General features: G+C 42.3%; 1 protein-coding gene across 1 annotated transcript; it reads right to left on the bottom strand.

Annotated features, from left to right (window-relative positions):
• Window positions 1-1,096: 1,096 nt before the first annotated feature.
• LOC308684100 (uncharacterized protein) lies at window positions 1,097-12,755 on the bottom strand. Its single transcript, XM_081355148.1, has 6 exons — window positions 12,405-12,755; window positions 12,065-12,307; window positions 3,366-3,456; window positions 3,177-3,222; window positions 1,982-2,232; window positions 1,097-1,753 (listed from the first exon to the last, which is right to left on the bottom strand). The coding sequence occupies exons 1-6, from the start codon at window positions 12,676-12,678 to the stop codon at window positions 1,696-1,698; spliced, it is 963 nt and encodes a 320-aa protein (XP_081211274.1). The 5' UTR covers window positions 12,679-12,755; the 3' UTR covers window positions 1,097-1,695.
• Window positions 12,756-26,937: the final 14,182 nt, after the last annotated feature.

Below are 26,937 nucleotides of genomic sequence, written 5' to 3'. Positions count from 1 at the left end.
TTCCCTAATTAATATTCATGAGTCTTCGCCTACCATCCTGGGAAAAAAAATATCGCCTCCGGCACGAGGACCAGCGCAGATTCGGTGGATATTGGATAACAGAGTGGTTGATTACACTTGAATTAGGCTACCTGAATGTTTAAATATTTCATTTTTACTTGTTAAATAAGTTTAAATGCAGGCAATATTGTATACATGAAAAAACAGTCTAAAATGTGCTGTATTGCTGTACTCATTGAAAATAAAGGCCAATGTAATGTATACTGGTGGTTGTCTGGAGTACTATTTTACAAAGGTTTAGAGAAAATAAAAAAGTTAATATTACTCATTAATAAAAACAGTTAATATTACTCATAAATATTGTTTTTTTAATGTTTAAATGTTAAATTATTTCTACTCAATTTTATTTGTTAATGTACCAGATGCAGTTACTCAGATTTACTTATTTTTTTTACTTGCATTTACTCAATTCATACAGTATATTTCATTGATTTCACAGCTTTAAAATTTACTAAATTTTTTTGAGTGTAAAAATGTTTCACCAATAAAATTGAGTAAATAATAGTTAAACTTTTTACAGTGTACCCAAATGTCCAAAAAGTTACTCGAATCAATGAACAGCACTAATAAAGCCCCATTTGTTGGTTTAGGGTTTAGTTACCCTTTAACAGGTTAGAGCTTTCACACTGCACGCGGTTGCAGTCCGTCGATCCGTTCCAGTTGCGGTGCGTACACAGCAGTGCAGAGATCGTTTCCACACTAGTCTATTTCTGCTGTACTGCAAACGCTGAATTAAAGTGACAGCGCATGTTTCGTGATCAAAATGAACACAGATTGACCTGAAAATAATTCACCATAAATGCGTTTGATAAAAAAAATTTAGTAATCTCAATCTCAAATACTACTTTTTTTCACAGTCATCTTTTTACTTTAAGACCGGGGTAAAGCAAGGAAAACTACAATTTACCTCAACAAGGCGACATGTGCAACACTTGTCTCATTCGTGGAGGTGGAAAAACAAGTTATTTGTGACATGCAATATTTATTGTATTAAAATTTAAATGCAAAAGAAAAGGCATGAGAGTCGGCTGTTTTTGTCAATTTTAAGTTTTAATTTAAAATGTTTGCAATTTTAATATAAGTACATGGTTAAATATTTGACCACTTGCTTGAGCAACTTAATATATAAATCTATATAGAAGTAATGCATTGAATAATACGTTGTTTAAATTGTGTTTAAACGTGAATACATCAATTAAAGTGTGTATATGTGTATAAAGAGAATCGCAATGCTGACAAAACTTTTTTTTTAAATAAAAGTTGCTGATAACTTCTGGATTTTAAATACTAATAGTACGCCCCGAAGCGCGCACGCACTGTCAAACAGCGCCAAACTGGATTTTTGCTGGGTCAGACCCTTCTGCTAGCGATGGAAAAATATGCACAAAACAAGCCACTTTGAAATTTTGCTGTTTTCATGAATACAAATAGAATATAAAAGACCCTCCCCTCAACAAAGAATAAAAAGACATGACCCTCCCCTATTTTCCTCCAGTGGTCCATTCCATAAACCGTCCCTTACCTGATTTAATGAACAATAAATAACTGAGTGAATTAGCATGCTAAATTGACAGCCCTGCTCTCAGAATATTGTTTCATTGTTTTGGCCTTTGTCTTCATGATGGTTTCGTTCACTCATTTGACACGGCTGTAGATCACAGACGCCTCTTCCACAGTCGGCACGCTTGATCGCCTAAAGAACATCAAATAAAACAACAGTCATGTTATGGATCAGATTGCATGATGATAAAAGTCATTAAACAGTTCAGATGTTTCTGAAGCATCAGTGGGACACAAAGTTATTAACAACAAAATTCCAGATTTAAAGAACTATAAATGCTCCTTTCATCAGCATGAGGGCGAGTAGACGGCAGATGTTTTATTCCTGCGTGAACTGTCTCTTTAAGCTCGTTCTTCTCACCTCAGGACAGAATCAGGCTGACCAATCCTGATATTGTCGTAGTGGCTTTCGTTCTCCTCTGCTCTCTTCGTCTGTTTGTTTCTGTGATGTTGGACAGTTGCGTACTGGATCTCCTCAGTCTCTCTGCGTTCAGGAGCATTTGCGTCTCTTCTGGGTTTGCTGGAAGTAACACTGGCGTACTGAGCGTCATCACAATCGGCTGATTCAGAAACATGAACGTCTCTCCCTGTTACGGTAGAGTGCAGATTGTCCTGAAACAGAAGAAAATTAAAGGGATGGTTGACTTTTCTAACTTTAGTTAGTGTGTAATGTTGCTGTTTGATCATAAACAACATCTGCAAAGTTACAACGCTCAAAGTTCAGAGCAAAGGGAGAGATTTTCTTTAACAGAAATCGCTTTTTAAGGACTACAACAAACGGCTGGTAGAGACTACACAACATTCCTCTCGGGTTAGTGACATCACCAACCCTAGAATTTACATAAACCCCGCCCCCAGAACACGATTTATAGATTATCATAACAGAATATGCTAATCAATGACTAGAAGATAACTACACATAAGCTTCATAAACTCATCAACTAACCATTCAGAAATGTCCTGTTGCATTTTACATGTTGTCACTTCTTCTTGAGTCTCTCCATCATTGTCTGACTCCGGTTTGAACATAAAAGGCTAAAAGTGTGTGAGGTAAAAGGAGTCGGACACCAGGTCTTGAAGCTCCGCCCCCTGTGCCGGGAGCTGCAGCTCATTTGCATTTAAAGGGACACACACAAAACGGTGCGTTTTTGCTCACCCTCAAACAGTGACAATTTTAACATGCTATATAAAAATATCTGTGGGGTATTTAGAGCTAAACTTCACACACACACACACACTCTGGGGACATCAGAGTCTTATTTTACATCTTGTGAAAAGGGCATTATACCTCCCCTTTAAATATTATTTATTATTCACATTTAAGGGCTGTTCACACAGAACATGTTTTTCCATTTCAGTGCTCGACTTTTCATTGTTTGTCTATGTAAACTCGAGCTAGACGGACGTGTTTGACCGTTATAAACACGGCACTCAGATTAAAAGGCGGTAAACTTTCTTTGTTTTTTTTGTCTCTCGTTCCACTGACTGTCTCTCACGTTCTGTGTGAATGGCCCCGTCTAACTAGACTATTCATATGTTGTGTCCGGAAGATTTACCTGTTTTTCGGTGAGGTCTTCAGCTTTAGCAACTCTTCGTTTTCTCCTGATTTAACAGACAATAAACTTGTAAGCTGCATTTTAAAGATTAATTACTAATCACATCACATGAGGCATTTACACCTGCACTAGTCTGAAAGTTAATTGCATTCACTCACTGTAATTGAGAATGATTTTAATCAAACTCACATTATAAGCAGAATGATGATGATGACGATGAAGGATCCTAAACACGCCACAGTGATCCCCAACCCGACGAGCCAGCCTTGACCACGATGAGCTGAAAGATGAAGAATTAGAGTTCAGATTAACTCTCAAACCTGCAGAACTGTCTTGAACTCTTAATAAAATAAAACCTTCATCTGTGACAGTTACAGCGTCTGATCTCTGAGATGATGATTGTGAGCCTGACAGCAGAAGCGTCCACTCTGGATTAGGGCTGGGAATCTCTAGGCATCTCACGACTCGATTCTGATTTCTATACAGATTTTCTTTTTTCTCACTGTGTGACTACTTGGTACTTTTAAAACAAAGTATTTGTAATGATCCATAATGAATTTGCTTCCAATATATTTGATTAATTAAACAAATTGAAGTGATTTGGCAATAAATGTTGCGATGGAGTTTGATTCCGAGTTGGGTGAAAGCTTCTAATGTTGTCCTGGTTTTAACATCAGCGCTGTTTGATCTGACATGTGTGGGTTATAATAGAATTTGAATGCTTCCAATCATCATCATCCAAGATCTCGCTGCGATATTATTAATTCTGCTGTGAATTCGAACACTTTCTCACTGGATCTCCCAGCGATGTGTAATAACAGTATCACGGCCGACGAGTAAACCTGTTCTTTGCTCGCGCTGCGCTAAACGGTCCGCGCGCCACAGCTCAAACGAATAGCGCAGTTTCGTTTCTCTTTCGTTTCGTTTGCCGTTTGATGTTTCTCGTATGTAACAGAAGTTCAATTGCACAACGTGGTGGTCACACCAGTGCGACTTCTTGTCGCCATTTGGTTGCATTCTGGATCTCTACTTGCATAAAGTGTGGCTCTTGTCCAGGTCCTCTTCCTCTTCAACTTCATAAAGCCAAAGTTACGCTAATTTGCATCTCATGTTTTATCATGAACTCACACATGACGTTTAAAGTCACAGCATCAGAGTATTTCTCTCCATGTTCATTGCTGGACTTGCACTTGTATTCTCCACTGTCATTAGAGCTGATGTTTGAGATGCTGTAGATTCTTCCAGATCCTACAAGCGTTCCTCCTTTAATCCAGCTGATTTCTGCAGGAGGGTTTGAGTCACTGCTGCACTTCAGAGTCACTGAATCTCCCTCCACTATTACACCAGATGGACTGATGGAGATCTCAGCATTCCCTGGAGGATCTACAGGAGAAATATATACTGTCACTCACCCCACCAAACACTTCTATTTCTGTTCTTACATACAGAAGATACGGGCAGAATTTAGCATAAACAACAGGATTCCATGGATCCTTGTGTCAACAGGTCATGTCAGTTATTAGGAAATATCCGAAACGAAATAAACAGTACTTTCACGAGTTCACATGTTAATGAAATCTGATATAAAATTATAATGCGTATTTGGCTTGCTGTCCGGGGGGAGGGCTCCGAGCTCAGAATTCGGCCCGACCCCAGAGTACTTCCCCCTATGAATGTATAGATCGTAGGTATCTATGAGTAGACCCAGCCGAATTAGAGGTGATGGGGTGGTGGCGGGATGCTGAGAAATTTGTCATGAGACAGGAGGTAAGGGAAGGCTTTATTTATACTGGCTTCTTCTTGTGCTGATTGGATGATTACCTGAACATGCTCCTCCCGAACTTTGTTACATAAAACTTCATTTCACGAGTTCACGTTAATAAAATCTGATATAAAATTATAATGCGTATTTGGCTTGCTGTCCGGGGGGAGGGCTCCGAGCTCAGAATTCGGCCCGACCCCAGAGTACTCCCCCCAAAAAGCCAGATGAACGCAGGACAGCGAGCGTAGAATTAATCCCCCCAAAAAGTGAAGGGCACAAGAAGGTATTTGCAAAACGAGTTTGACCGTTCGACCGGGAGGGCTCTCACAGCATCCGACGGGAGTATGGATGCTCGCGGCATCGGACGGGTAAACCCCGCCAGCAGTTGAATAGTCAGCTCGAGTACGACGCGAGATTTGTACGAGCGTAATTTAGGAACGAGTTAAGCCGTTCGACCGGGAGGGCTCTCACAGCATCCGACGGGAGTATGGATGCTCGCGGCATCGGACGGGTAAACCCCGCCAGCAGTTGAATAGTCAGCTCGAGTACGACGCGAGATTTGTACGAGCGTAATTTAGGAACGAGTTAAGCCGTTCGACCGGGAGGGCTCTCACAGCATCCGACGGGAGTATGGATGCTCGCGGCATCGGACGGGTAAGCCCCGCCGGCAGTCGAACGGAGGGCGCCTGCTGAAACTCAGTCGGGGGCTCGACCGGCGCTTCGAAGGGGGCTGGGACATGGGAATAGACCCCTTGCGACCCGACGAACGGGGAGCCCGCACGGCGACACGAGCGCGGCCGTCCGACGATGACTAAGACAGGCAGGCTCTCACTGCAATTCGAACGGGAGGGCTCGACCGGCGTTTCGGAAGGGGGCTGAGCCCGGCCTATGAACCGGGAGCCGTCGCTGCGTGCGAACGGGGGAGCCTGTGATGTTTGTAAAAAATGGGTTAGGGTTAGTGAAAATGCTATATTATCGATTTTTTTTTTTACACGAGTGTAAATGTGGTGAGCAAAAATAAATTCGGAAAGTGGGTTTGTACCGGTACTGGTGCGGAAAATGACAAAGGATGTGGCGCCGCAGGTGATAGAAATGAATGATCTAATTAGTTAGGGCTTGGTGAGCGTTTCTGATGTGGAAGTGGCTGGATCTAATGTAGGTTTTGAAAGCAGGGAATGGTACGGTTGAATGGGAGTTGGCAGATTGAAAATATAAACGAAGTGACCTTTTTTAGCTCGATCTGTTTTACTTTGTTTGATGAAAAAAGATATGGTTTCATTATCTACGATCTGTAAATCTGAAATTGTAGGGTGGATTTTTGAGTCGAAATTGGATGTGATGGTCAATTCGGAGCAGCGGTGAAAACCGAAGAAAGCTAGAATGAACATTGCTTCTAATGTGCGGGCGGTGTTGGTGGAGTGGTATCCCAGACGAAGTGATGAAATGCATTTGGTGAGTATGTCGATTGTAATGGGTTGTCTGGTATCCGGGCGAGTGGGATGAGATCTTTGAATTCCTTTAATAAGAAGGGACGTTTGGGAGTTATTTATGGCAGGGGCGGGCCTACCGTAAACTAATTTGTGAAAGAATTGAATACCGCTTAAATAGCTCTTAATGGATCCGGCTTGGAGACCTTTAACTGTATTGAGGTGGGATATGAATGAAGTAACGGTTAGAAGAGAGAATTCGGGAAACGGCAGGTTATGAGAGAGGTGAAATGATTTAAAAGATTTCCACGCGGTGTAGTATGTTTGAAAGGTTCTGGGCGAAACTGCTTGGAGGATGGAATCGATGGACGTGTCCAGAAGAGATTTTAGCGGATGGTTTATGGGAAGATTAGTTGAGAATAATGAGGTACTGGGGTTGGAATGGGGTCCGCTTCTGGTGCCAGCATCCTGAATTTCTGAAAAGAGAAACGGGAGAGAGAGTCAGCGATTTGGTTTTGAACACCTGGGACGTGTTTTGCATTAATTATGAACTGATCGCAGGCGGAGATCCAGATGAGGCGTCTGAGGAGTGGCATTAACGCAGGTGAGCGAGAACGACCTTTGTTAATGCAGTGTACGGTTGCTTCGTTGTCGCAATGGACTTGAATTCTTTTGGATGACCACTCTTTCCCCCATAGGGAAGCTGCTACGACAATCGGGTAGAGCTCAAAAAGGGCCGAGGAGGCTGAAGACTGGGGAGTGTCTAGTAGCTGGGGGGGCCAGGGAGACGCGAACCAGCGTCCTTGGTAGTAACCCCCAAAACCGATCGAGGGAGCTGCGTCCGTGAACAATTTGATATCGAGGGGGACAGAAATTAAGTCGTCGTAAAAAAAAGTTAAGCCGTTCCACTGGTTGAGGAAAGTTATCCATAATTTTAGCTCATTTTTGCACTCGCAAGAAAGGGTAATTCGGTCTTCCAGTGCATGAACGGAAGACGAAAGGGCGAGGAGATGCGCGATGAAAGGGCGGCCTTGCGGGATGATACGCATAGCATAGTTTAGGTGGCCAAGAAGCGAGAGGAGTTCGCGTTTGGAACAATTTGGGCAGTCTGTAAGATTGGACGCGATTAAAATTATTCTATCAATTTTTTCCTTAGGCAGTGAAACCTGGAAATTGACTGAGTCCAGATTGATGCCCAAAAACTCGATGGATGTAGTTGGCCCCGTTGTTTTCTCCTGGGCTTACGGAATCCCTAGCTCGGCGAAAACTTTTTGCACCGTGAGGAGTTGTGCCGCGGGGATGGCATCATGAGGTGAAATGATTAAAAAATCATCGAGCAGATTGAGAAGGTAAGGAATTGCGTAATTGTTGGAAAGGATCCAACATATGGCTTCTGATAGAGTGTCGAAGATTTTGGGGCTACTTTTGCAACCGAATGTCAAACGTACCGCAAAATAAAACTTTTTCCGCTAGTTCACGCCGAATAAATGCCACGAATCTGGGTGGATTGGCATTACTTTAAAAGCGGAAGTGATATCTACTTTTGCCAACCATGCGCCGCGACCAGCTATTTTGATCATAGTTATGGCTTGTTCGATGTCGTGGTAATTAAGAGAATACTCTTCGAGTGGGATAAGACTGTTAATGCTTGGATATGGAGATTTATGAGGGGCTGAGAGATCTATTATCATGCGCTTTTTTCCTGAAAATTTTCTAGTAGCCACGGAGAAGTAGCCTCACGCAAAAGTCAGCTCCCGGTACAGGTGGAGGAAAGAACGGAGGATAGTGAGGATAGTGAGGAGCACCTGGCGCTTGAAAAGAGGGAAAACTTAAAGGGGCAACATTAGGAGGGAGAGGGAACGTTTGAGGATCTGATATGTAGTCTGTATTGCAGAGATCTGGAGCGTACGGTGCCGTACGCTCGTACGGTGCCGTACGCTCGTACGGTGGGAGGGGCTGAGGAGAAGAGTTGACCCGGAAGAGGTTGAAGCCCTTCCGCTACTAAAAGTTGACATCGGAGTTAATTAGAGCTTGTCTTAGCCCTTTAACGGTCCACTTCCCTATGGGAGGGATGTTTGGGTGGGCAGAAGAATGTGAAGACGCGGAGGAAGGTGGTGGATTCCTCGCCGGCGGTGGTGAGAGGAGTCCTCGGCGTCTTGGCGTGCGTGGAGGGGATCGAAGAAGCTGGCGTCCCCGGTTCGAGGAGGCTGGAGATGGAATGATCCTTGGATCCGCGGATTGCGATGGAGTTTCGTCAGAGACGAGAGAATCATCATCAGAGGGAAAGAGCTGTAACTTGGACAAGACGGCACAAGGGCGGAGTCAAATGCTGAGAAATTTGTCATGAGACAGGAGGTAAGGGAAGGCTTTATTTATACTGGCTTCTTCTTGTGCTGATTGGATGATTAGCTGAACATGCTCCTCCCGAACTTTGTTACATAAAACTTCATTTTGTGTGTGTGTGGTAGTCAGTAAATCAGTGCTCGATAGATTACTTACAAACTATAGTTTCTGGTTACTCACTTTGAATAACTCTTTTGCTTGTAAATAGCCAATGGCACCTGCGCCCTCACCTGATTGGCTGGCAGCCTCCAACATGGGTGACGTCAGGCGCCAAAAAAACTCAGAATCTTTCGACTGAACTAGAGCTATTGAGGCTGAAAAGCTTTTCACACGGCAGTTTATGTAATGTCTCGTTCCCTCCTCTCAGGGAACTACGGTTACGCGAGTGACCAGAGGCGTTCCCTTATTGAGTCGGTTCCTCGACATTACGTATGGGGAACGTATAAAACCCCCGCCGTGTGAAAAATGGTCGGCCCAGCTCACAGCACGAGCCCCTGTAGAGCACAAGCACTAAGCCCTCAGACTATAGTACATTAGCCCTAAGTCGGGTACCGGACCTGGTTGAACACCCAGATGTACTCGGCCAACTCGGCGCCCACACCATCAGTATCTCTCCGTATCCAGTTAAGCAACACTGGTGTGATATGGGGGGGGGGGCGGGGATGCAACAATATATTGGTGCTTGAGAATACTGCCGGCTTATGAACGCGGGCATAATAAAAGGGGGCTATATCATATAGTTAATGTGATTATTATCAACCTCTACTGTTGTAACTTGCGCTGTCTATATTACAATCCAGTGTGATAGCCTCTGTTTCGACAGCGCGCTGCCTTTCTTGGTGCCCGTGTAGCAGACGAAAAGCTGCTCCAAAGATCGAAACTGGCTAGTCCTGTTCACATAAGCACGCAGCGCGCATGGGGCATAAAGCACACTTCTGTGACACTGAATTAGTGTCTAGTTCAGCGGGGCAAAACGTTTGCATTGTAACCACCTGAGCTCTGAGCGGAGTTGAGAGCACTTTCGGCGTGTAGCCGCGTCTGGGAATGAGTCTGACCATGCAATCGTCCGGCTCCGAACTGCATACACACACTGTTCACTGACAGGGCATGCAAGTCTCCCAATCGTTTCCCGCAGGCTAGCGCGAACAGTAGCGCCGTCTTAACTGAGACCTCTTTAAGGTCGCTAGATTCGGCTGTTTCGAAAGGTGGATCAGACAGCGCACTGAGCGCTAACGACAGGTCCCAAACTGGCATCTGACGAAGGCGGGGAGGATTAAGCCGCCTCACCCCCCGGAGAAACTTGATATCAGGGGGTGCTTCCCCACCGAATGGCCATCTAGCATGTCACGAAAGGCGGCGATATTGGCCATGTATACTTTCAGTGTAGACGGGGAGCTGCCAGCGTCCAGACGTTCCTGCAGGAAGGTCAGAATAGTGGAGATATCACAACCCTTTGGGTCTTCCCGTTTGTCAATACACCAGTTAGCCAACACAGTTAGTGACCACTACCCGTGCCAGAGTCTCGAGACATGAGCGCGTTATGATAAGGTGTTCTGTCCCCGCTCTCCACGCCTGCGACTGCACTCGGTTTTGCAACCAGTTCTGCAGTGGTCTCATGACGGAGGCTGCGGCTGCCATCAGACCCAGTAGCCTCTGAAACGTTTTCAAGGGGACGGCTCTGCCTTGAACGAAGAGGGCTAGTGTATTGTGAATGGACGGCGTCCTCGACGGGAGGCGGTCGTGTGTAACCCAATTTCTCTGCCCCGTCCACTGTCGTCAGCAGCTGGGTAACCTGTGCATGGGCTCGGGCTGAGTGAGGGGAGCGCCATGACCGGATGAGCTCCTCGTGGAGATGAGGGAAAAGAGGCGCGGGTCTCTGCGGGGCGTCCGCCTGGCGGCTCGCGCAGAGGAATGACCCGTCCATCCAATTCCTAGACGGCTGTTCTTTGGGGGCTGCCCAGTCCAGCTCCAGGTCCGCTACTGCCTCTATGAGGATAGCCATGAGCTCCGCGTCCAGCGAGGCCGGGGTGGCTTCTGAAGGAGCCTCAGACCAAGCTCCAGGGTCGGAGGCACTCGTGGACATGGTGTCGTCCTCACCATATCCGAAAGAGACAATTTCCCCGCGCTTCCTTCGGAGGGCGGTAACTAGCCTCAGCGTAGGTGAGAGGTTCTGACACGTGAGGGCAGTGTGGGCGTTGGGCCGACGCTAACTCCTCAACAGAGTCCATTGACGGAGCTTTCTGCAGTCTCCCGGTCCGCGGCTCGACGGCGGCGGGCGGAGGAGAGGCAGGAGTCATAAGTCCACCGCTACGGGTAACGCCAGCCTTGCGCGAAGGATTTTGATGGGAAGTTCCTCACAGGCTCGACAACCTGATCCTTCGAGCGACCCAGACACAGCACACACTGCTCGTGTGCGTCCGGGAAGTCGATTGGACACCACACATGTTGGCAAAGAGACTTTTTTTTGTGGTTTCCTAGCAAAAAATCCGTCGGAACACGAGAGGGGATAATTCCACGTTGTCCACTCTGTTAGCGTGAATCCACGGCGAAACCAGGCTCCAGGTGAAGAAGAAAGATTCTGAGTTTTTTTGGCTATTTGCAAGCAAAAGAGTTGTTCAAATCAGGCTTCAGCATTTTGAGGAAAATGGATTCCGTCATACTAAATGTCGAGGGAGCGACTCGATAAGGGAACTAAAAATTACAGGGAACTCATATAAACAGGATCAGAACCCCCCCCAAAAAAACTGAACATAACCCCGAACAGTAATCTATTACATTACACACATTACATTGTTTATCACATTAATTTGAATAAGATATGCTTGGTATAAAGTTACTACCCAGCTCTGATTGTATTATGCAACACAGTTCTTTTTTCAAACATTTGTTGCATAATACTGATTACCACACACAATTAATAGTATTGTATTTTAGCTTTGTTTTCTTTTTAAAAAGAGAAGAAAGAAATGGTGAGGAACTTACAATAGAAGTGAATGGGGGCTAATTTTGGAGGATTTAAAGGCATAAATGTGAATCTTATTATTTCATAAAAGCATTTACAATCAGTATTTTGTTCAAATGTGTGCATTATTTGAGCTTTAAAGGTGTTTAAACCATTATTTGAACGGCTGTTTTAGTGTGTTGTGTTTATGGCGTGGCGTTGCCATGACAAGGGAGTTGTAAAATTGAATATAAACATAAAATGTTAATATCAAACATATTGTTCATGTTTTGTGACTGTACTATTGAAACAGTGAGCATTTAAATGTTTTAAAGATTAGCCCCAATTACTATCATTTCTAAAGAAAAGGAGGGACGAGTGAACTCTACTGGCTTTGGAAAGAAAACACACTCACACATGACACTGATCTGAACAGCAGGAGAGATGAGAGTGTGTCCGTCTACAGCACAGCTGTATCTGCCTGAGTCCGCTCTTCTCACTGGGTTGAGGAGGAGTGTGTTACTGAGGTCAGTTAATATCATCTGTGTGTTTCTGTACCAGATGAATGTGTGTCTGCCAGTCGGAGCGCAGATGCTTTTACATCTCAGACTGACTGGATCTCCCTCTGTCACTCTCTCAGGAGACTCCACCTGAAGATCTGAACACACACACACACACTATATCTAGTGCTGCTGTCATACACTGATTATTATTCAACATAATGCAGAAGAAGAGATGAAACTCATCAGAGTCACCTGTGACAGTAAGAGTCACTCCTGGATCACCAATCCATTTTCCATCAGGGTTATTAGTGATGAATCTGAAATAGTACATGTGTGAATCATTCAGTGTCACATGACTCAGTCTGACGTTGCAGTTCTTCTGTTTATCTCGCAGATACTGAAGCCTCTGACGGTATTCAGGGTCCTCAGACAGATCTGGAGGCTCTTTATTATCTATTACCGGTGTTTTGGTCCAGAACCGTTTCTTGATCTGAAGTCCTCCAGGGTATTTATAAGTGCAGCTCATTATCACTGATGAGTCCTTTAGTGCACAGATGTCTGGAGGACTGTAACTCACACCCCAATCATCCACACTCCAGCTACAAACTCCTGAAACACAACATTCACAAGGAAACAATGATAGGAAACAAACACCTATAGATGGACACACACATGCCCATCTGAGAGTTAAAGAGCGCCATAAACGTTTATTAAAACTTGTTTTTCTTTACAAAACTGTTGTTTATAAATGAAGAATTACACTTATGATGTGATATGTGTGTAAAACAGCCCTCAGACAGAAGCTGATGAAACGCAGGAAGCAGAACATTGAACTCTGACCATGAAAACCGTTCTCTAAATGTTAGCAGCTTCAGAGTTAGCGTTAGATCAGCAAAATCCTGAATAATACAATTTACTTTGGAAGCAACAAATAAATCACAGAAATGTCCCTACATTATAGTAGATATTTCACCAGTGCTATATTTTAACAGCAGGGCTAACTGATCCATGCTAACTAGCCAAAACCTTGTTCTCTTAGTCAGTGATGAACTGATGTGTGATTTACAGGAGAGACTGACCTGGGATCAGGAGCAGAGACACCAGGGCAAGAGTTATCGGTGACATCACCACAGGAACTAAATCATCACACAACAGAACAATATGTCATCTTTCATTTCATAAAAACTATAATAACAGCCGTTTATTGCGTTATAAACACTGCAAAAATGATAAAAATACTTTACAATCTTCACTGTTAGTAGATTTCCACGGTTAAAACTCATTTAAAGACAGCGTTAGGAACACACGAGCTCTGGTTGTTCAGAGGCTTTTAAGAGAGAAAATGTTTACTAAGTTCCTAATGTAACTTCATTAGTTAGACAATATTAATGATGAACAAGTGCATCTCTCACCGGTGTGTAGTTTCAGCCGCTGCAAACAGACTCGAGGAGAGTAAACTGCAAATGCACACTGATAACTATTCTATAGTTTTTTCCTTCCTCTTTTTAAAGTATAAGAACGGCCCCATGCCGAGACAGTGACAACCCTCATGACACCACTTGCAGACAGAAAAAGTAGTTGGATGGAGGAATGGATGGATAGATGTGTGGATGGATGGGTGGATTGAATATTGAAATGAATTTGTGGATGTGCGGATGGAAGAATAAACAATTGAATAAATAACAGAAAGAAATAATGAAAGAAAATGATGGATGGTGTAACACTGAGGATGGCCAGGCTTTACCTCCACTGGCCTGAAGAGGGAGCTGTTACTCAGATCATACATCTGACACTGTGTTTGTGATTATCCATGTGCATAAACACACACACACACACACACACACACACACACACACACACACACACACACACACACACACACACACACACTCTCTCTCTCTCACACACACACACACACACAAAATGTTTTCTTCAAAACATCTTCTGTTGAAGTTCTGAAAGCGTTCAATAAATCGATAATTAAATCGCTATGTTCTTATCAGGTTCTGCTCCTCACAGAAGGACAATATCAAACCCAGTGCAGCGAGGACAGCAAAGCTCATTCATAATTAATAATTTTGTTTTAACATCAGTGTTATTTTAGAATCATTGAGATACTATTTTTATACACATCATGGCCATATTCCAGGATGACAATATCAAGATTCATCTCTTAATGGAAATAAATGTTGTGATGTGTTGGGTCAGGATCTTGTATTGACAAGAGTCCAGCACTCTGTAAAGTCTCCTCCAGCACAACCTAAAGACTCTTAAACTCTGGACTCAGAGGAGCCGATCCACGTGTGGAAATGATTCTTCATGCTCCTCAAACCATTCTTTCACAATCTGAGCCTGATGAATCTTGACACTGTAATCCTGGAATATGGCCATGATGTGTCTTCCTACAAAGGAAAAGCTACACACTCCATCAATTAGGGTTAGAAAAACTGTTGCCAAAACATATGACATCCTAGAAACATAATAATCACTGCGATAATGATCCAATCATAGACTCGTAATATATTTGCCTACTTAAATCCAAACAGCAACTTTTTTTCTTTTTTTTTTTTTTGCCAGGCAGTGTATATTATACATTAGCCGTTATCTGCTTATAATTTATAAATTATATTTATTTATTTTAGGATGACTACCAGAGAATAACGCTTGTATAGAATAATTTTTATCATTTAATGTTTTATTTGAATAGGAATAAAGAGAAATATCTGTCACGTGGACCCTTTAATACACAGATAAAATGTATAAATTATTACAGAAACAATTCTAAACTCATTTATTAATTACACATTGACTGTTTATTCATGTCACATGAATATAATCCATTACCTTCTGCAAAATGGAAACTCTTAAAATGCGTTTCATTTTTCATTGGTAGTTGTGAGGTGGATGTGTCCAGCGATGGGGCAAAAGTTAAAGTTTAGCTTGTGTAAGCTCGCGCTCGATCGGCCCAGAACCGGCGTCCGACCAGCGCGGAAGGTCTTTATATGTTACTGTCCTTTTCTCGAGGCAAAGTATTTTTTGATTAAATGCAATACATTTGAATGTGTATTCTCTCGTTGTAGTGGCAAAAACAATGTTGGGTTTTTCCTGTAACCCCCTGTTATTGTTTCTAACCACCTGGAGAATGCGAGAACAGGGTCAGACTCACAGCCCAAATCCAAGAAAATCCAAGAGTGTTGTTGTTGAATGTTTGTCGATATTTATTGCAAATAAAAATAAAGTACAAAACAAAAATGAAAACTTCCTTTGTATCGCTTGGAGTTCAGCTTTCTCCTACAGGCCAAGCTCCAGTAACACAGATCCAGGCTGAGGTCAAAGACTGTGGCTGCGTTCGAAACCGCATACTTCCCTACTATTTAGTATGGGAAAAAGAGTAGGCGAGCGAAAAAGTATGTACGAATCCAAAAGAGTAGGCGAGAATTACCTGGGTGACGTACTAATTATCGCGAGATTCGGACTTAAGTGCGTTCGAATATGCCTACTTTCCTACTATATAGTAGGCGAAAACAGTACGTGAAGGAAGCAGTACGTTCGAAACATCAGTATTCATAAAAGAGTAGGCGAGAAGTTCCCGGATGGCTTACTGCTTCCAGCCAGATTTTTGAGTGCTCGACCGATGGATACTCTTCTATCCCAGGAGGCCACGCGAGAGGATACGTCACAAAAAAAAAGAAGAAGGATAGGTCATACTCGAACGTGACGGAAAGGATGACGGACGAGACTCAAATGTGAGTATTACAAATCAAATGATCGCATGTGTTGAACTACTGTACAGTAAACTGTTGAATTGTTTAAGGTGTAAAGACGCTGTATAGGCTATTTGTGATTTTGCTGTAAATCACATTTTATTATGTATAGCTAACAGAGAAGCTCCAGTAAGGACACATACGTCTCCAAAGTGGATTTGCATACATTTTAAACCGTATACATCTTAAATACAATTACTAAATGTCTATTTAATATCTGGCAAGAAACTCTTCTATAAGAATTGCAGATTACTATATGAAATAGGCATCTGAGTGATGTATGTGTGCTATTATGTAGAACAAATCTATAAAGTAACTAAACATAAGTTATCTATTTTATTTGTCCATTAGTTGATAAATTGAGGAACATTTATATTGGATAAAAACTAAAAGTTAAAACAACCTCAACATGTAAATGTAGTGTTGAGCTCATAAATCACAGAGGTAACGTGAGTCTGGTCTGGATGTTAGAGTGGCTCATGAAGCTGAATGCTGCCATCAAAGACTTTGTGACATTACAGAAATGGATAACAACAACTATTTAAATATTAAGTTGTAGTTTATTTTAATTATTGTAATTTCAAACAGAGCTATTACAGCACTTTTCTGATTCTTGAGTTCTGTGCATTTGCTGCACAGCTTTTGTGGTGGAGCAGGACCTGCAAAGAAAGATGATGGCGGCATTTGTGGAAAAAAGCATTTTTGTCTTCTAAATAATACTGAAATCAAATGACATTGTGCTGTTAAAATTACTGCTTTTGTGTTATGTTTGTGCATTTTGTAGGATCTGAAATGTCAGCAGACTGGTGTGAGCACTGAGGACGAAGAGCACAGAGCTGAATCCTGGAGATGGTGCCATGGATGAGACCCTCCATCACTCCACCTGCCCTTATGAGAACCTCCACCTGCCCTCATGAGACCCACCATCACTCCACCTGCCTTTATTGCCTCAGATTGTGAAGCACAACACATCACGCAACAACCTCAGGCACGAGGGAACGGCTCACTTCTGGCGGTCAGCTGATTCATCAGAATAAAGCCGCAGAATGGGCACCGCTGTGTTGAGATGGCAGAAGGATGTGGGGTTCAGTGCCTGTAGCCTACATACATGATTGTAATAAAGCTTTGTTTCATGTGTTGACTTGTATATGCATTTGTTTATTGTGTGATGGTGACTTTGATTCATTCTTTTACTAATTTATTAATATTTCTCATTGTTGTCAGTAAATAAAATACAATTAATTAATGCTTTATTTATTGTTTGAAGGAAAATGTAGATGTTCACTATATACACATCTAGAGTGTATTCATGCATAGCTATGTCATATGATATACATTACATTTTGTTTGTTTTATTGAATTATATAATTTACAGTAAAAAGTAATATAATTAATTGATCAGCATTTATCGTTGTTATTATTGTATGTTTTGGGCTGGGAGCAATGCAATTCATTCTGGGGTAATATTAATTTTTAATAATGATACTTATATTTTTCGAGTATAAAATCAACAGTTTTCTCCAAAGGTGAATCTCCCTTTGTGCAGACATTACAAACGCTGAGGAAAACCGTTCTAGGTAGGGCTGTCGAGTAAATGTGAGGTAAATGTATGTATGTATATGTATGTATGTATTTATACAACCTATAAGGTTGAATATCAATATATATTTTCTTAAATAATTATATAATACATTTTAAAAAAATGCATTTTCTGTTATTTATAGGCCTGAGGGATGAAACGATAGTTAAATTTAACAAGAAAAAGAGGAAAACAAAGCAGTAAGCCACTTTTGCTTATGGATGAAAATGTTTGGATATAAAATAAAGAAATTAACAACATATTCAAGAGATGACAATTTTGGGATTTCGTAATAAAAATAAATATCGTTAAGGATAAAACGGTGGGTCACATTAGTATGGTTAAATATAAGAACTTAAATCAACCCTAAATGTACTCACAAAATAAATGGGCAGCAGTTTCTTCAAAAAGACCACAAAATGAGAAAGTTTAATCAATATCATGATATTTACAGATAGATGAATTAAACGTGTCGTTCAAATCTTTTAAGTTGTTGCGCGTGTGATAACGCGTCGTAGGTCACATGATATCGTCAACATGGCAGATGTCCGGTTCTCATTCATACTCAACGAGATCTGGCTATAAAGTACCTACTCTTTTAGCGCTCGTTAAGTAAGTACTCATTGAAATTAAGTACCTACTCATTGAGTATGCGGTTTCGAACGCAGCCCGTATCTGCTGGCACGCCTTCTCCTTCTGTCCCCTTCTGCGCTACATGCTCCAACTTATAGGACAGCGCCCTCTCTGGCTGTAGAAGGTGTACCACTCAAATGCAATAGAAAAGACAATTATAAGTAAATTATGAAACCAAAAATAAACTCAAATGCGGCTCCTACACACCGGCCCCTAATTGTTCTCTATAGAATCAATTATTTAAAATAAATACAAAAAAGGAGCCAAAAATCAAATAATCTCTTAATGCTTTTAGAAAAAATATGTATATATGTATACATTACATCTCTTATTGGTGATCTTTAAGGGGCACTGGACACACTTCATTTTCCAGAATTCGGCACAGCTTGGTAATGGGCCTATCAAGGATTGAAGTCTGTGTCTGGAGCTTCACAGATCGGACCAGCCCCTTGCGATCAGGCTTGGTCTCTAGAACTCTTCCTAATGGCCATGACCCTCTAGGAGCAGTGGGGTCAACCACCAGAACAAGATCTCCAACATTCAGGTTCTTCTTCACTACAGTCCATTTTTGCCTTTCCTGGAGTAGAAGAAGGTATTCTTTGGTCCATCTATGCCAGAAGAGATCTGCCATGTACTGGACCTGTTTCCAGCGGCGTCTAGCATAAAGGTCTGATTTCAGGAAGATTCCAGGAGGCATAATGGGCTTAGTTTTCAGCAGGAGGAGGTGGTTTGGGGTCAGCGGTTCTAGGTCGTATGGGTCTGAGGACACTGTGGAGAGAGGACGGTTGTTTAGAATAGCCTCTACCTCACAGAATAGAGTTTGAAGACCCTCATCATCGATGGACTGTTGATGGAGTGTGGAGTACAGCGCGTAACGAACAGATCTTATAAGCCTTTCCCAGACTCCGCCATGGTGCGATGCAGCTGGTGGGTTGAAACTCCACTCGATTCCATCAGGAAGCAGGGCATCCTGAATCTTCAACTTGTCCAGTGTCATCAGAGCTTTCTTGAGTTCCACCTGAGCACCCACCAAGTTCGTTCCGTTGTCAGATCTGATGTGCTTAACCTGCCCCCTTCTGCAAACAAATCTCCTCAAAGCGTGAATGCATGAGTCAGTGTCTAATGAGAAAGCTACTTCCAAATGAACAGCTCTGCTGGACATACATGTAAACAAAACTCCATACCTTTTGATGGTGCTTCTTCCTCGCCTCACTTCAATCGGGCCAAAGTAGTCCAATCCGACATTGGTAAAGGGAGGGAGGTCAGGTAGGATTCTTTCTAGTGGCAAATCTGCCATTTTTTGCTCACCTACTTTGCCCTTCACACGTCGACACATGACACATCTTGAGAGCACCTTTCTTGCTAAGGAGTTGGCCTTAATAATCCAATATTTCTTACGGAGCTCTGAGAGCATGTGGTTCCTGCCACTGTGACCACAACGTTCATGAATGTGTCTTAAAAGAAGAATTGAAATGTGTGAATCTTTGGGCAAGATACAGGGGTGTTTAGTTTCATCAGGCATGGCAGATTTATGCATCCGGCCACCTACTCTTAAGATGCCTTCATCTAGCACAGGATCAAGCCTACAGATCCTGCTGCTCCTTTTCACTTTAGGTGGGGTCATTTGCAGTGTTGTAATTTCAGCTGGGAATGCTTGCCTCTGAACATAAGAGATAACTGACCTTTCTGCCTGTAAGAGATCTTCCACTGTGAGGAGCTGTCCACCGGGTTTGGTCTTGAAACCCTCAAGGTTTGGGCTCACCTTTTGGCTGTGGGAGCGGGTTGTGACTTGATTCGATGGGAAGTCCTTTTGTTTTTTGATTCTCAGTATCAAGGCCTTTTTCAGTTTGATGTACCATGCCACTGCTTTAAGTAGCCTAATCCAATTTGAAAAGTATGAAATAAGCTGGTCTGTGGGTGTTTCAGTGTTTACCACTGTTGTAAACACAGTAGTGTTTCTCCTGACCTCTGGATCATCTTGTAACACTGAGCCCAATGCCTCCACCTCTAACCAACTTTCCTCAGGTTTCCATAGGAACTCTGGGCCATGCATCCACCTCCTTTGTTCCATGAATTTACCTGCACTCAATCCTCTCGAGGAATCATCAGCTGGATTGTCTTTACTTCTTGCGTATCTCCATTGAGACAGCTCCGAGTTATCCCGAATCAGCGAGACCCTGTTGGCTACATACGTTTTAAATCTTGCAGTGTCACTTCTAATGTACTTAAGTACAGTTTGGCTGTCAGTCCAGAAAACGGAGGGCTTTAAGGGTAGATGTAGTTCTCTCCTTAGCATTTTGTCCACCTTTACCAACAATGCTGCAGCGGCCAGCTCCAGACGTGGTACTGTGATGTTCTTTAAAGGAAGGACTCTGGACTTTCCCATGAGAAAAGTGACATGTACAATGTCCTGTTCATTAGCTTGTCTTATGTAGCTCACTGAGCCATAGCCATTCTCACTGGCGTCAGCAAAGTGGTGTAGTTCTGCACACTTTGTTGTTCCATAGCCTTTTGGTTTCAAACAACGTGCAACACTGAAGCCTTTTATTTTTTCTAAACTGTTTGTCCATCCTTCCCACCTGTCTACTACAGCTTGGGGCAAAGGCTCGTCCCATCCAAAGCCTCTCTGGCAGAGCTCCTGTAGCAACTGCTTGGCTGGGAGAATGAGAGGAGCAAGAAACCCGAGGGGATCAAAAATGGAACTTACAACAGAAAGTATGCCTCTGCGGGTATGTGGCTTCTGGCTTAAATTGATGTTAAACTGGAAATGGTCAGAGTCCACAAACCACTGCAATCCCAGGGCTCTTTCCATTGGTAGGTTGTCTTTGTCAAGATCCAGTGTTTTGATTTCTTTTGCCCATTTTTCTTTTGGAATGGATGCTAGAACTGCCCGATTATTGCTGACCCATTGAGTAAGCTGGAATCCACCTTTGTAGCATAGTGCAGTGAGATCTTTTACTAGCTGGATGGCTTCAGACTCTTCAACCACGGACTTAACACAATCATCCACATAAAAGTTGTGCCGGATTGTTTCAGCTACCTGAAGGGGAAAACAGCTTTCATTGTCATCAGCAGTTTTTCGTAATGCAAAACTTGCGCAACTTGGGGAGGACACTGCACCAAAGATGTGCACAAGCATACGGTATTCCTTTGGGGTTTGACGGGTGTCACCCTGTGGCCACCACAGAAAGCGCAAGTAGTCCACACCTGATTTCTCTACTCCCACCTGATGGAACATTGACTTAACATCAGCCATAATTCCAATGGGTTCTTTGCGGAATCTCCAAATGACTCCGACAAGCGAATTGGTCAGATCAGGACCCTGTAGTAGCTCTGTGTTGAGGGATACACCTTTAAAAGTAGCTGCACAATCAAACACCACTCTAAGTTTCTTCTTTTTGGGGTGATACACTCCATGGTGTGGTATGTACCATACCTTGCCAGGTGCCTGTGTGAGTTCTTCCTCTGGGACCTCCTCTGCATAATGATTTTCAAAGATGTCATTGAGGAAGGCAACATATTCCTGTTTGTATTGTTCATCTTTTTTCATTTTCCTTTTCAGAGTTTGGAGGCGCTGTTCTGCAACTTGGCGATTGTTAGGCATGCTGACATCAGTTTTCCTGAAGGGCAACTTCAGATAGTAATGTCCATCTTGTAAGACCGCCTCATTGGCTATCTCTAAAAACCTTCTGTCCTCAACTGACATTTCGGTCTTCTCCTCAGATGCTACCTCACTGAAATCCTGATTATACTGTGAGATCAGAAGCTGTTCTAGACTTGTAACTGATATCCTATTCACAGTCACATTCTCTGCACTGCCATCAGCACTTCTCAGTGGCCCGTTTACAACCCACCCCAATAAGGTTCTAACTGCGTAGGGTCCCCCACCTTGACTATTAACAACCTCCCATGGTTCTATGCACTTTGGAGCATTTGTGCCAATCAACAGCTCCACCTTTGAATTAATGCTGGGAAGTTTGACTCGACTTAGATACTTCCATTGTGCTAAGTCTTTCTGCTTGGGAATGCTGTTTGTGGTAACTGGCATTTCTTTTTGAGTGAAGAGATCAGGAAGAGGTAAGAAGTTATTGCTGTCCAGTGATGAAACTTCCATTTCAGAGACAACATGAGTTGGAACAGTTTTTTCTTGATTCATTGTGCGTAGAAGAATGTGTGTTTTTCTTCCCTTCAGATTGAGCCGAAACATAAGATCCTCGGAGCAGAAGGTGGCGGAGGATCCAGGGTCCAGGAGAGCATACACCTGTAAGACTTGGCTGCCCTTTGCTGCCTTAACCTGAACTGGGACAATGGACAGCACACTCTCTTGGTCTCCGGCCCCTATATGACCACATAACCCTGCTGATGCATTGCCTGTAACATCAGAGGGTCTTTCTGCCTTTTTGATGATACTATCTTTGGCCTCAATATGTAGGACACTAGGGTGAGCTTGCTTACATACTTTACAGCTGAGACGCCTTTTGCAGTCTCTGCTAATGTGGCCTGTGGAGAGACATCCAAAGCATATGCCTTTGGTCTTTATAAAACTGAGCTTGTCTCTGTGTGTTATCTTTAAAAAGTCTTTACACAAGTCCAATGTGTGTCCTGAGCTACAGAAGGGGCAAGAAAGATCAGACTTCATCTGCTTTTGGGCAATAGCTATACTAGTGGCAAAACTACTGCCAGATGACTTCGAGGCCTGTGGTTTGACTGGGGATCTAGCCTTTCCTCTACTAGCCGACTGATCCTGAAGATCACCAAATACTGGATCAGCTGCTATGCGAGCTTGTCTTTCAATAAAGCAGACTAAATCTAAAATCCTTACCCTACGACTACGTTGTTCTTGCAGCTCATAAGCCTTGTTACGCCATCTCTCCCGAAGCTTGTATGGTAGCTTGAGCACAATGCTTCTCATATTGGATACTGTATCCAGCTCCTCCATATATTCCATTTCCTCCATAGCATTGCAGCAGCTCCTAAGGAACATGGCATAATCCTGTAGTGATTTAAAATCCTCAGATTTTATTTGGGACCAGGATAGGGCTTTTTCCAAGTAAGCACAAGAGATCTTGTATTCGTTTCCAAAATTTTCCTTTAGCAACTCCTTTGCTCTCTTGTAGCCTCTATCTGGTGACAAGTACTCACAGCTCTTGACTAGCCTTTGTGCTAGGCCTCTAGTATATTGAATAAGAAACTGCAATCTCTCTTTATTGTTATCAGTTTTGCTTTCAACCATATTTTCAAAGGAGTGAATGAATGACTTGTACTCAAGAACTTGTCCATCAAAGAGTGGAATGCTACCTTGCGGTAGTGTAGACAGAAGTTGCTGCTTCATAAGAATCCTTGTTAATTCACTCTGCTTTTCCAGAATTTTAATCATGTGGCTTTCCTGTGCTGAACTGGGTGTTGGAATTTGTCCTTGAGGTACAGTGGACTGAATGGCTGGAACTGACCTTGCTGGCTGGGGAATGACAGGGGGAATACTGTGAGCTGAGGTCTGCTGTGGTTGTGACCGGGTATCACTGCTAGCCATGGGCTGGAAAACAGGTCTGCTGTGAAGAGGAAATTGAACCTGAACACCTGGCCTGGTTTTAACGACTGGGGACGTCCTGTCATGGAAATAAAGTGAGCTATCAGGCTTTTCATCCAATGGTACATGTGTCACTGTTGATTTCGTCTTCACTTCATCTGCTTCTGCACCCAGCAAAGGCATCTGAACTGTGACATCAGACTGGGCAGGTTTATACATTTCTATTTCAGCTTCTTTCAGATAATTAATTTTTGCAGTAGTGGCTTCAATTTCAGAATGCAACTCTAAAGTTTCTCTCTTTTTTCTTAGAATATGCTCCTGCTCCTCAATTGCATGCCTTTCTTGTAGCTTTGCAGCTTTAGCCATTAAAGCCACTCTCTCTGCCTCTGCACTGATGCGCAATGACACAGATGATGTATGTGAACTAAATGATTGTGCATCAGTATCAGTATCAAAATCTTCTACTTGGGTGACAGAAGAGGTGGCTTCAACTATGGCTTGGGAACCTGGGTTTTCTATGGCTGAAATCCAATTTTCAACGTTAGTCATAAAAGCCGTTATCTGCACACATCTAGGCTGATACCATGTTTCATGGTCTTCTTGATTTGCTTCCTCATCCAACATTTCACTATAGGAGGCATGCAAGGCTTTGAACTCTTCAAGAAATTCATTAAACTTAATCATGTTTTGTTTAACTTCATCAAGAAATTCCGGACTAGTCATTAAATCATTCACAATGTTCATTCTCCGTGTTACATGTGACATTTTTCCTCCTCTAGATGAGCGCAATTGCGCGACAGTTTCATTCATGTCTTTAACAGGGTTTGTTTCTTCTTCGTTAGAATCAGCCATTATTCTCTAAATAATAGTTTTAAAAAAACCTTCCCAAAAATCTCAGAAACTATTTCTATATCCTTCAAATATGATTCACTTTGAAAACACATACCTCCATTCGAAGTGTTTCTTTGTTTGGCTTGCCACGCTTTCCTTTGTCTTCATATCGCGTAGTTTCAACATAAATCCATCTTTGATCAATTCACAGCAAGTCTTTGACGAAATGTAGTGGCAAAAACAATGTTGGGTTTTTCCTGTAACCCCCTGTTATTGTTTCTAACCACCTGGAGAATGCGAGAACAGGGTCAGACTCACAGCCCAAATCCAAGAAAATCCAAGAGTGTTGTTGTTGAATGTTTGTCGATATTTATTGCAAATAAAAATAAAGTACAAAACAAAAATGAAAACTTCCTTTGTATCGCTTGGAGTTCAGCTTTCTCCTACAGGCCAAGCTCCAGTAACACAGATCCAGGCCGAGGTCAAAGACTGTATCTGCTGGCACGCCTTCTCCTTCTGTCCCCTTCTGCGCTACATGCTCCAACTTATAGGACAGCGCCCTCTCTGGCTGTAGAAGGTGTACCACTCAAATGCAATAGAAAAGACAATTATAAGTAAATTATGAAACCAAAAATAAACTCAAATGCGGCTCCTACACTCGTTATTTCTCCATAAATGAAAAGGTTTTAATGATATCTGTGGATCATTAATTTTGAGCGAATGTTTGACTATTCCTTTTAACTCTTTATGAAAATAATGTCAAAGTCAGTTAGAATAATCAAATGAAACAGTTTATTATGTTAGGTAAATGTATCATGCCAATTTCATAATCAGTTCAAAGATAATCGATACAAAACATCAAATGCTCTGGAATAAAGAGAAAAGATGAAACCCAACATTAAGAAATACATGAGGCAGAGAGATCCTAACGGGCGAATCTGAGGAACAGAAAGGCCCAGAATCCCCTGCTGCATTTCATTATACAGACAGACCTCTTTCACTTGGAAACATTTACTAACAAAATAAATTTGCATTCAGAGGCTACACCTTTGGGGGGGGGGGGGGGGTGACCATTTGCCAGGAGATCATCTTCCATTGTATGTCAGTAATCTTTAAACTCTTAAAAACCTTATTACCTTTTGTTTTACTTATTTAGAAATGAGACATTTGTACCAGTCGCACTGTGACATTTTAAATGATACCAAACATGAAAAATACTCTGTGATAATCATTCACATTAAACTATACATTTTCTTGGGTGAATTCAGATGATCTGAGCATGAGAGAGAGGGGGGTGAGAGAAGGGGGAAAGAGATGGAGATTAGGATGACTCGGAGGTGAGACTTTGCCTCACAAATGGTGAGTTTAAATCCTAATTTCCAGAGAGGATCTCTCAGGGTCTGGTCGCTCTTCAGCCAGACTGTCCGGCATTTCCTAATTTATCAATTCTTACACTTGTGCTTCATCTTACTGTGGCGTCTTGCTGTGCCTACAACAGAAATAAGACATTTACATAAATCAACACTACAAATGGTACAAATAATCTCAGAAAAAATATATATTTCTGTCAGTGAAACGACTCATATAATCCATCTTGTAACAGAAAGAAAAGACTGTTTAGTATCTATTGACTAGTTGACTGACTACTGAGGACATTTTTTTATTTGCTGATGAAATTGAGAAGACTTGAGAAACTTACTGACAGATTCTCATATTCAGAAGAGCCCGACTGGGGAATAGCAGGTCTGGGATGGACAGTCTATGGCAAAAACACATTGATTATTTATTATCTGACTTTTGAATGCACATACTCTTTTGCACATGTAGATCTTGATATTTCTCTTACAGTGAGTGTGTCGTAGAGGTCAGATGATCTGGACTTGAGGTCAAGAGCTGCATATGTGCCTTCACTGGGATCAGGTCTGGGATCAGGTCTGGGATCAGGTCTGGGATCAGGTCTGGGATCGCTCTACAGGGAAACAGAGAGAAGGATTCACCATTTAAAATTTTGGAAAAAAAGGGGGAAAAAATTCATGTTAAAAATTAAAAATTGTTTCCATGACAATCAAAAGTGTAATCACTCCACAGTCTCTACTCATAAAACCATGTACAATCCATATATGAAGAGTTCAGATGCAAAAGCCTCTAAATGCCATCTGAAATTTTCTTCTAGAATGATCATTTTTATGAAGCTTGTATATTTAAGTTCAGTAATTTCACTTAAATGACAATTAATAGGTTATTTTCATTGCCATTTAAGTGAAATTACTGAACTTAAATATACAAGCTTCATAAAAATGATCATTCTAGAAGAAAATTTCAGATGGCATTTAGAGGCTTTTGCATCTGAACTCTTCATATATATAATATGTATGTATGTAACGATCACTATTGAGAGTGCCTGGGATTACCATCAACCAACCCGGACAATCACCTCACATCCACAGACTC

The sequence above is a fragment of the Scardinius erythrophthalmus genome, assembly GCF_964197995.2.
Source record: "Scardinius erythrophthalmus genome assembly, chromosome: 23".
NCBI lineage: Eukaryota > Metazoa > Chordata > Actinopteri > Cypriniformes > Leuciscidae > Scardinius > Scardinius erythrophthalmus.
Note: the sequence above shows the minus strand (reverse complement) of the source record. Positions and strands in the feature narration are given on the sequence as shown.